We start from the raw sequence: 11,384 nt of genomic DNA on the forward strand, positions 1-11,384 counted from the left end.
CCGCGTCCCCTCCTTGTCTAAATCACCATGACACTTAAAATTCAAACCTCGTGCCATTTCATTTCTCATCTCGATTAAAAAGTTCTCAAATCATATTTAATTTAAGGTATCGATTCATTCTGTAGCACCGACATACGTGGTACCCGGATGACATTTTATACTTTTCACTTCTCATACTTAATTATGAACCAAAAAAAAAAAAAAAAATCCCAGAAAGCATGTTTTACAGTCAATTTCAGGAGTCTAATTGATATTTTGTAAAGCTATATGGGGCTACAAGATAAAAGATACAAAAGATTATTCATTTCCTTAAAAATAAATAAAAATTCACTTGAATTTTTATTTATAATGAAAAACATATTTTCAGATCACACTTTCAATTGTTTTTTAGCCTTGAGGGAGAAACTTAATTTGCCACTTACTATCTCCAAACGGATACAGTACACATTTAGATGTGTTTCAAGTATACATAAAACTAAGCTCTATTTCATATCTAGCTAAAAAAATAAATAAATAAAATACTAAACTTGATCAACTTCTTTGCTCTTAATTTCCTTTTCAGCCCCATTTTTCTCTAGTGCTAGTATTGGTCCACATCCATTAGGCTCACACAATTCCTTTTCAACACTCTCAGTTGTAGTAGTAGTCATCGTCCTTCTAAACCTCTTATAAATATCTCCCTGATAAAACTTCCTGGTCCTTACAACTAAAACCAACGAAACAAGCGCACCGATAAAGATCACCCCCGTAATAGTTACAAACAACTTAAAGCAATCCCCACCAATACAATTCAATGCCTGTCCAGCTTTTCCTTTCAAACCCAAAGCTGCCATCTGCTTTTTAGCTTCTTTACCATATAAGTGCCCAGCCAACCTAACATTCAGCAAATACAACCCTATTGGGCTAGCAACCCCACCAAAGTCGTACAAAGTCGAGTAATATTTCATCCCAAATAGCTCTGAAATCAAGGTGAAAATCAATGGCCAAAACACACCAAAACAGAAACCAATCAGAACCGAAGCCACGTAGAGACCATTTGGGACATTGAAAGCTACGAGAACGTGACCAACACAGGATAACAAAAGGATTAGAGTTAAGAATAGTGGACGTGGCAATTTGTACTTGGTGATGAACATCCCCGAGCCTATCCCAATCGTTATTTGTCCACAATAGTTCCAAATGCTTGCAAGGGAAACAAAAGTGCTTATCCTATTCAATGAGTATCCCAATGAGGCACCAATTTGACCCAAGTTGTCCATCATTGTCATTGTTCCTCCTAACCCACATATTGTGGCAGATAACAAAGTTATCATTTCAACGCTGAAAAGCGCTTGCAAAATCGTGAAGTCCTCTCCTATCTCCGGCGGTTTAAACGCGGTTTTCCAACAAGAAACCCCATCTTCTCCTTCTACTTTGCTTTCGATAGGAGGGTTTTGGATTTTGGTCACTATTTTCACAGGAGAGTAAGAAGCTTGATAGGCCAACGAACTAATCTTTTTCCAGACTTTATATTCTTCCGCGACCACTACGACCAGCGGTAGAAAGAGCAAGAAGAGCACCGCAGCCGCGCTTCCGGCTCACTGGCTCTGCGAGAAGGTGAACTTCTCAACAATGATAATCACCAACAAAAACCCGGCAAGCACGAGCGAGATGTAGAGGAACTTGAAGAAAACCTTCACATCTTTTCCAGAACGGTTATTGCTTTTTATGATACGAATCGTCCGTATGAAAGCGAAGGAAAGAGCAGTAGGACGCCAGGAGACGAAGAGAAGGCAAGACTTGGTTTCTTCACCATAGAAAGCATGGTAGAGCTGAGTGATCACCGCAGCACTGAGACCCGTGTAGCCTTTCACGAGCCCCAAAACGACGCCGCGGCTTTCGGGGAAGTTCTTTACGCAGGTGACGTGAGCTCCGGTGTTGGTGAATGTGTGGGAATTGGCTCCGATTCCGAGGTACAGACACATCTGCCATACCTGGGGCTTCTTGATCTTCTCCGTCACGGCCAGCCAGATCATGAAGTGGCCGAAGAAATTCAGAACTGCTCCAAGAAATTCAGAACCCCTCCCACCGACAAGACAACCCACAGCGGCGTGACCTCGTTGATCAGGCCGGAAAGTATGCCGATGTTGGCTCCTAAGTCTTTGGTAAAGCTTATGAGGTTGAGTGTCGTTTGGTCGTATCCGAGGACGAACTTCATGTCGTTTGAGTAGAGTCCGAACATATAGCTTGCTCCGGCTGTGACCATGAGGAGAAATGATGCGAATACCATCAGCCGTCGCCCCGTGAGCACCTGAACGACAAGGCCCTTCATGTTGTTGCCTAAGCAATATTCTGTAGTACTAAGCAATAATTTCTAGAATCCAAATTATATTGAAAAATATGTATCAATGTAACTCATGATGATGAGTGCAAAATTTTGATCCATTAGCTAACAGATTTAGGAAAACAAACCATTAAAAACCATATAAACAATTGCCTAAGTGAATACTGATTATAAAATATTGAACATATCTTATCTTTACTGCATCAAGTTCTCCAGTAATAAGTTTATCTTTTATTGCATCAAGTTATCCAATAATGAAACCATATATTTTAATTAAAATTTGTCACATGAAATAGGATCATCATCACTATTCATAACAAATAACAAAATTTTATTTTTAATTTGTTTTGCACAAACATTTAGACATTTGTTTTGGAATTTTTATTCTGTAAATTCGGTTAGTTTTGCACCATTTGTTGTTTTCTCATTTTCCATCCAAAATTTTTTAAGTAAGAGACTAAAGTGCAAGCCAGTATAATTATAGAACTTAAAATGCAAAAAGCATTAGAAAAAGGAAAAAAAATAATTTCAGAAGGAAATTATTCTTCAAAATTAACAACTATTTAAAAGTATGCTAAATTATATTATTTTCTAGAGAAGTATGGCAAAAAATTGAATAGTTCCTAAAATTTATGAATATTTTTTAAACGAAAAACAGAAATAAAATTTTTTAAAAATTATATATAAACCAAATTCCAAAAATTTTATTCTTAAAACCATTTATCACCTACTCATTTTTTTTTATACTTCCTTCATTTATTTATTACAACGAGATTTATTTTTTATTTCAACAAAAGATTATAACAACTTTAAAATTTTAAAATTAGTTTTTTAATTTATATTCTCTTAAAATAATTTCAAAGCTTTGATATCCAATTCAAATTTTTATACTTGGTTTTGTATGACAAGTGTAATTTATTTTCTTTTTACTTTCTTTTTTATTTATAGTAAAATAATTTTTTTATTACAACAATAAATTATAAAATTTTTATATCTAGTGTGTTAAATTATATTCTCATAAATAAATTTCAAAATTTTAAATATTCAGTCCAAAAAATATTATTCAATTAATTTTTTTTAAACATAGTTATGCATGAAAATATAATTGTTTTAAATTTCATAAGTCGTAAGAGTTTAAAATTTTTAAATTATCTTTGTTGAAAAAAATCTTTCAACATTTTTAAAAATATTTTCATATTTTTTTAATTTTATAAATAAAATTTATTATATTTTAAAATAATTATAAAACTAAAATATTTTATATTAAAAATTATTTGTTACACGTCGAATTTGCATTATCCCTTCTAAACAACATGAAGGCTGCAAAGAAAACCAAACTTATGAGATAAAAATGCAAACGGGAAAAAAAAAATCAGGATTAAGTGTGCAAAACATGTTAAAAATAAAAGGACCACTAGAAAAATAATAATAATAATAATAATACTTCCTATTTTTCGTTTTCTTTTGACAATATTTATTATAGCTTCAAAAATCATTATCAAACTGACACTTTCAGAGTCTTATATTGTGTCTTGTCCACTACAGTCGTTCATCAATCCACATATGGAAGTTAATGTTGAATAGGGTTGATAAATTTTATTTTTAGTACCACGAGTAGTTGTGTTTCATCCAAAAAATTTATTAAAAAGAAAGAAAAAAGAAAAAAGAAACCTAGAAAAAAAAGTAGTTGTGTTTCATCCAAAAAATTTATTAAAAAAAAAGAAAAAAGAAAAAAGAAACCTAATTCTTTGTTTGAAAAAAAAAAAAAAAAGAAACTAAATTATTTGTGGTATATAGTAGAAAAAATAAAAAAGTAAATAATGATTCATAAAAAGAGACCGGCCGGATTCACGGGGTGCAATTTTCTCTTTCCTAAAATTTGGATGAAAAAACAATGTTAAATTTCACAAACTTCCAATCCTAAACGCTGGCCCACCTTACATTATTCCATGAAGTAGTCTACAAGAATCGTTGAACTTTCCACAGTGATAAATAATGTGATGATTCTTTGGATTTTGTCAGCCTATTATTTGCTCACTCTTTGCTTTTGTTCAAATAAAAATAATTAAAAATAAATAAATAAAAATAAAAGTTTTTGTTTGTTGGTGTGTTGGACTTGTCAGGACTTTGGCATTCCCATTGAGCTCATTTCAGTATTTGGCTGCCTTTGCTCACACGGGTCCAAAGGAGAGGACCCCATTCCAAAGGACAATGATTATACCAAAACTCCTCCTCTTAGCTTGACCTTTTTTTTTTTTTTTTTTTTTTATTTTCTCTTCCATCATTCAGTCTCTTTGAGAAGAGGAAAAAAATATCAGACCCATTTCTGCTTTGTAGTGGCGATGACTTAGACCTCCCATACTTCTAGGTCTTCATCAATCTCACCACTTTCTTTATCTCTTTGAAACTCTCACTTTTTTCTCTCTAATCTACTATGTGTAGTGGGTTTAAATTTCTTGGATTGGAGGATCTGAGTCAGACCCATTTGGGTTTCTTTTACTTTTTTATAATATTTTAATTCTCCGGCGACTCTGAAACGGAAAAAAAAAAAAAAAAAGGAATCGAATTTACTTCGGGGTCTTTTAGTATTTCGATTATTGTTCCCTATATGCGGTGATTTGGAGGATTTGCGGCCGAATAACCCATTTCTGTTTTTCAGGTTTGAATCTGCTTACTCTGCTCCCTTTCTTTTTCAAATTTTATTTATTTATTTGGAATTGAAGTTTCTGTAGGAGATTTAGACCTACCCATCTACCATTTCCTGCTTCTGTTGTCAGTTCTGGTTTTTGTTTGCTTTTGATTCGGTTCTAGCACTTGGAATTGTGTGAATCGAGGGAAGTAATTCACATATATATATATATATATATATATTTGAAGCTCTGTATTGAAATTCTTCGTGAGGGTCATATGTTGTTGTTTGAATTGCTAGGATGTCTGAATCCTGCTGCTCAGCTTTGTTTCTAGCTCTACCAGACGATGTATTTTCCATTATCACTCGGATCCTCTCGCCGAGAGACATTTGCAGTCTAGCTCTGTGTTGCCGTAGTTTATCTGCCCTTGTTGCCTCTGAAAAGGTCTGGTTTGCCCAATGTGAAATGGTTGGAATTGTGTCCCATGGAGAGCTCATTGAGTGGCGCGAGGCCGTGTCATCTTACAAGGCTCTTTGCCGCTTTCTCTACTGTGTTCAGCCGTTGATGGGAATCTGGGTTCATCAGAACCCTGAGCTTGGGAATGTTGTCTATGTCATGCCCGGTTTTGTTTCTGTTGTTGGGTGCCGCATATTACCTCAGGAGCTTGGCCCATCAGGTATTGAGGAGGACCCTATTCTTTGGGCTCCTGTATTTGAGGTTTTGGGTGATTGTGATGGTTCTACAGCATTTTTCTTACATGGAAGGGAGAAGGGAAAAAGCTATTTGTATCCCGGTTCTGTCAAGCCTGCCGATAGGACCTGCAATGTGCTATTGCTTGAGGTTGAGCCTAGACTGCGCAAAGATGGGGGTAAGTTGTTGTATAGCAAGAGCTTTGTTCAACCAGACAAGGAGCAATCAAGAAAGATTAGCAGGTCGAATGGTAGATCGTCAAGGTCACAAAGGAACTTGCAGAATGAGGCCACTGTGTCCTTCAGTCGATTGGCTTTCAGTGATAGAAGAAAGTTGCTCGAGATTGTCACAAGCCAAGTTCGTTTGGAAGTGCCTCAAACAGCAAATGGGCCACTTTTTCCTCCTATGAGGGCTGATGGAGAGAACTATCATAAGGATATGATGCGGTTATGTGAACGAAGATCCATACTTGTTCAAATGCATAAGACTGGTGGAGATCTCATTGATTGGAATACGGACACTCAGTTGTCATCTGATCCTACACAGCTGGAATTGAGTGAGATCAGAAGAAGTTTTGATAGATCAAGTGGTTTTCATTTTTCTAACAATGAAGATGATGGACGTACACAATGCAAAAGTAGAAAAACTATTGGTAGGTATTTTAGGGATAGCATTAGTCAGATCCTGGGGAAGTCTACCTCAATCAATGGTAACCATGCAACTTCAAAGAATAGTTCTTCGAGCAGTGATAATAAGTATGCACAGCTTCATGAGTTTCTGAGATCAGGTGATACAATAGGACTGACACTACAACCCTCCAATGTTAGGTTATCGTCTTATCGAGCATGGCCAAATATGCATGACAGCCGGTTTGCCCTTTACAAGTTGCCCATGCGAGTTCCAACTGCTGAGCAAGAGTTTGCTGGTTTATGGGGAGGAACTTTTGGCTGGCCTCCTGGCAGGCCTACCGAAGAAAAGCCTGGAAAGGCTTTGTTCTTTCTTTTGCTTTCATATGAGAAATCTGAGGGGCAGAGAAATCTCATTGCAACCAAAATATTGGAAGGCACCCATTATGTTCTACATCCTAATGGTTCAGCAATGTTTATGGTGAATATCGACGAGCCTTCACCAGATTCATTTCCATGGGATAAAGATGGAGATTCCCTTCCTGTGAACATTAGGCATGCTTTTCTTGGGGAGGGTATTGCAAATGGGTATGGCTTCAGATATCCAGGCTCAAAACCCGGTTCTCTCTTTGTATTTGAAAATGGGAACCTTGCCTTCATCTGGAAGGAGTCAAAGGCTGTCCTAACCCTGCAAAGACTTAACTTGCAAGAGCTTTTGAGGAAAGGAGAAGAAGTTGCTGCTCTACCTCCAATTGCCAACTTTTCATATTTGACCAAGTCATACTCAAATGTTTTTGCTGGCATCCCAAATACCTCAAATTGTTTGTCTTCAGCAAGGTTTGCCGTAGTCCCTTAAAAGAAACTCTTATATATTTTCTCATCTCCTCCCCTCCCCCTTAAATAAATAGAATCATCTCTGTCTTACATTATTCATTGAGCTATCAAAGTTGTCATTTTAAAAATATATGTTTTAGCTAAACATGTTTCATTATTTATGGTGGTTAACCCTTGGTGGGATTGAATGAAAGGCTAATAATTTTGTAAACAGCTATAAGAGTTTGAGATGTGAAAGTTCGATGCAACCTTAAATGCTTCATGTTTTTATTTGCTACTGCTATTTCGTGGTTTAAGATTAACATTGTACGGAGGCTTCTATATGGTATTAATTTCCCAAAAATCTCAATTTCTTTTCTTTACAAATGTGCTTTGTTAGGGCATCCAATGGACAAGTTGGCCAAAGTTTTTTGTTTTGTTAATATAAAGTTGGTGGTTCAGGATTTTGTAGGCTGTCTTAGGCTTTTCATTTTGAGATGGGGGTTGGTTTTCTTGGTAATTTTGATGAGCGTTTTCATTAAAGCTTGGGCTGAGCATTAGTTTTACAATCAAATTCTTTTTAATTTGAATGTTATTTTCTTCAAACATACTCGGTATTATATTTCAATTATCTATTGGTTGCGTAGACAACCTTCCTATTTCTTCAATGTGCACATTAGGCTCGTTTGGTTCGTAGTTAAAGTTTTGAGGGAAATAGTTGTTCGAGAATTAGTTAGGAGGGAATCAGTTACTCAAACATAGTGTGAATTAAAGTTGAAGATTCACTTTCTTTTTCTGTTTTTTTTTTGGGGAAAATGGGTCAGTTCCTACAAACCTTGAGGGTGCATTGGATTACTCTCATAATTTAAATATTAATTTTTAAATTTACACTTCAAATAGAAATTGAAGAAATTAAATTAAAAGGGGAATGCTACCACCTTGGAGTTGGACTGCTAAAGCGCAGAGTATTGATTGCTATGTGTGATACAGATGCAATTTTTTTTTTTTTTAATATATATATATATATATATGTAGTCCACTTGTCATGGCCGTTGATGCGCAAATTACAGTGGGCATGTCCTCTTACCATTGATAGGGCTGGTAATAGTGCGTCATGTCTTCCTCTGCCCTTCATAATAAAGTCATCTGTGTCTTACATTATTCATTGGGCTACCAAAGTTGTCATTGTAAAAATATCTAAATGTGTCAATAAATGGTGTTTAGCCCTTTGTGGGATTGAATGAAAAGCTAATAATTTTGTGTAGGTCTATAAAGAGTTTAAGATATGAAAGTTCGATTCAACGTCAAATGATTGTTGCTGTTTTTATTTACTGCTGGTGTGTTGTTGTTACAAACATAAGCAACTTTAAGAACAATTTCATAGTTTAAGATTAACAGTAAGGAGGCTTCAATAGGCTTCCATGTGGTTATTTGAAAATGTACTTTTATTAGGGCGGTGAGTGGACAAGTTGAGCTGGGTTCAGTATTTTGGCCCGCGTTAGGCTTTTTCATTTTGACATCGGTGTTAGTTTGCTTGTAAATGTGTTGATGAATTTTTCATTCAAGTTAATTAAAGGCTAAAGCATAGCTTTTACAATCAAATTCTTTTGAATTTGAATGTTATTTTCCTCTTAATGTACTCTTATTTGATCTCACTTATCTATTGGTTGCTTGGAAAATTATCCTATTTCTATATTAGGCACGTTTGGTTCGTTGTAAATTTTCCAGAGAAACGGTTTCAGGATTAGTTTACAGGGAGGTTTCTCAATCTAATATTTGGTTGCTAATAGAAAAGTATTTTAAAATTAATTTATTGTCGACACACAAATTACACCTATTTTTAGTACAATAATAATATAATACTTGGGGCACCAAATGGTTTACTAATTTGTTTATCAAATAATGCTATAATTATACTTAGACATCACGTTTTTTTTAAATCTTCATTCTTAGACATCACGTTTTTTTAAAATCTTCATTAATTTTTTTTTAGTATTCTATATTTAACTGTATAAATTTATTTGTCAGTTTTTATAAATTAAAAGGTTAAAAAAGTTAATATCAATATGGGTAAACATTAATAGATGGATTGATCTTCCAAAAATGTGATCTAATTAATTATAATTAGGACAAACTCAAAATAAAAATGTGATCTAATTAAGTATAATTAGGATAAAATTGTAATAGTAAATTTAAATGCTAAATATATGATAAAGATGGTGTGTCGTTATCTACAGCCAATGAGAGTTCAAGAGGTATTGTCTTTTGATTTCTTTCAGTTCATAATTTTATATCACAATCTGAATTAATTATTGGGGCACAGAAGGGCTATAGGACCAAATTGTCCGTGTTTAAAATCCACTCAAAAGAAAAACACCACGGTTCCAAAGGGAAAACAATTAAACTTAGTTATTTAAATATTAATCACTTGTAAATGTACACTTCAAATAATAGGAATTGAAGAAAATAATCGAATAAAGTAAATTAAAATAAAATAAAAAATTATATGATGATTATTTTCTATATAAAAAAATTATAGTGGATTTTATTATTCATCCAAAACCTTTAATCATTACAACTGATAGTGTTACTATGGTCGGTCTAGACCTAAAAAGTCCAATTACCAAAAAAGGAAAAAAAAAAAAAAAGACCTACCAATCAATGCTACCAGCCTAACACCTTGGACTGCTAAAGCCAAGACTAATCGTTGCTGTTTTTAATACAATGGCAATGTATTTATTTATTTTACCGGTGACAGATATAAAATATATTATATGAGATGAAAAAAATATATTTGAACACTAGATGAATCAACGAATTAACATAACTTTTTAGATAGATGAATCAACGAATTAACATAACTTTTTCTTTTCGAATTTTCTATATTTGTTTTACTTATTATTATCATTATTATTTTTATTTTTTTATCAATCTTGTTTTGAGAATCGAGATATTTTGACTTTTTACATTACAGAACATGAGAGCAAATCTTTCTATCATGAACAAATCCTTCTATTTTTGAATTTGAAGAGTTTGGAATGAATCAAATCTTGGTCATGATACTATTAAATATAATACATAATGTGATTCTGATATTAGTATCTTTTTCAGAATATGAATATTCGTGTTTTGGTACCTTAGACAGCCAAGCTCCGGATGGGTTGCTACACTCTATTAGGCTTGAGTGGTCTTCCCTGGCTGGCAAATGGCAATCAAATGTAGTTATTATATCCTCACTAACCTTGTGCCATAATTTCATGTGGTTGTAACTTCTTTTTTAAATGTAATAAACGGATTTACAAATAAAAGATTATTGTCCTCGATAATCCATAAGTCTTGATTTATATCGTGGATAATAATTTTTATTTTTATAATTTATATATCACTATATATATATATTTTTGGACAAATTTACTTTAAAATTCATCTAATTTATGACTTGAATCGTTGTATAATGGGCATAAATATGGATATTCAACCATAAAAATCATCCACTTCATTATATATATTATTATGTTTTTATGGTGTAAATATTTACATAGTGAAATTTTTATATACAATTTATTATCGTGAATATAATAAACATTTATTTTGTTATGCTTTTAGCTCCATCAAAGTCATATAGGTGTTTGGGACAATCCAAATGGTAATAATCAATTAAAACTCAAGACCATTATTATCATGGTGTTTTTTTTTTTTTAAAAAAAAAAGAATTTTTATAAAATAAGTTAACATATTAGGGTAAAATTTTATGCCACATCCAAGCATTGAGAGAAAATAAATGATAATGATAGTTGATGATAATACTATACCAAAGTTTCATTTGGTAGTAAAATCTCCTTTCTCAATTTATAATGATAATAATTTCAGTTGGATCAAATATTTATTACCGATGTCATTATTCCATTGTTTAAATTTCAAAGCAAATTTCTGTCTTAAGTTGATTGCAAATTGAATCCTATCATTCGTCAAAGAAAGAAAGAAAAAAAAAAAGAAAAGGAAAAAAACTTGAATCCTGTCGATTCTAATTTCGCATTTGGTTGAATACTTTTTTTGGCCAAGCATATGCGAATAAAGGTAATTAATTAGAGGTCAAGTTATAACGCACATAGTATTTTTACATTTCTTCTTGTTAAAAATTATAAGAAATAAAAAAATAAAATAAAAAATAAAAAAGATAGATAAACAGGCATTGTCATACAACAGCCCAAAAAAAAAAGGCCGAAGCCATTATTGTATTTGTTTCCACCGTTTTGTGATATTCTGAGAGTCTCTTTTGTCCAGTCCTGAAAGCTTTATAAT

At 33.2% G+C, this 11,384-nt stretch overlaps 1 protein-coding gene and 1 pseudogene across 1 annotated transcript; one reads left to right on the plus strand and one right to left on the minus strand.

Moving 5' to 3' along the window:
* Positions 1-400: 400 nt before the first annotated feature.
* Positions 401-2,587, minus strand: LOC107413308 (uncharacterized; annotated as a pseudogene).
* A 1,989-nt stretch (positions 2,588-4,576) lies between these two features.
* Positions 4,577-7,361, plus strand: LOC107413343 (F-box protein At5g39450). Its single transcript, XM_016021270.4, has 2 exons — positions 4,577-4,982; positions 5,253-7,361. The coding sequence occupies exon 2, from the start codon at positions 5,254-5,256 to the stop codon at positions 7,123-7,125; it is 1,872 nt and encodes a 623-aa protein (XP_015876756.3). The 5' UTR covers positions 4,577-4,982; position 5,253; the 3' UTR covers positions 7,126-7,361.
* The last annotated feature ends 4,023 nt before the right edge of the window (positions 7,362-11,384 follow it).

Source organism: Ziziphus jujuba, chromosome 8 (assembly GCF_031755915.1).
Source record: "Ziziphus jujuba cultivar Dongzao chromosome 8, ASM3175591v1".
Lineage (NCBI taxonomy): Eukaryota > Viridiplantae > Streptophyta > Magnoliopsida > Rosales > Rhamnaceae > Ziziphus > Ziziphus jujuba.

Excerpts from the sequence above, each read along its gene's own strand:
- LOC107413343 (XM_016021270.4), top strand. The coding sequence starts at position 5,254 with ATGTCTGAATCCTGCTGCTCAGCTTTGTTTCTAGCTCTACCAGACGAT.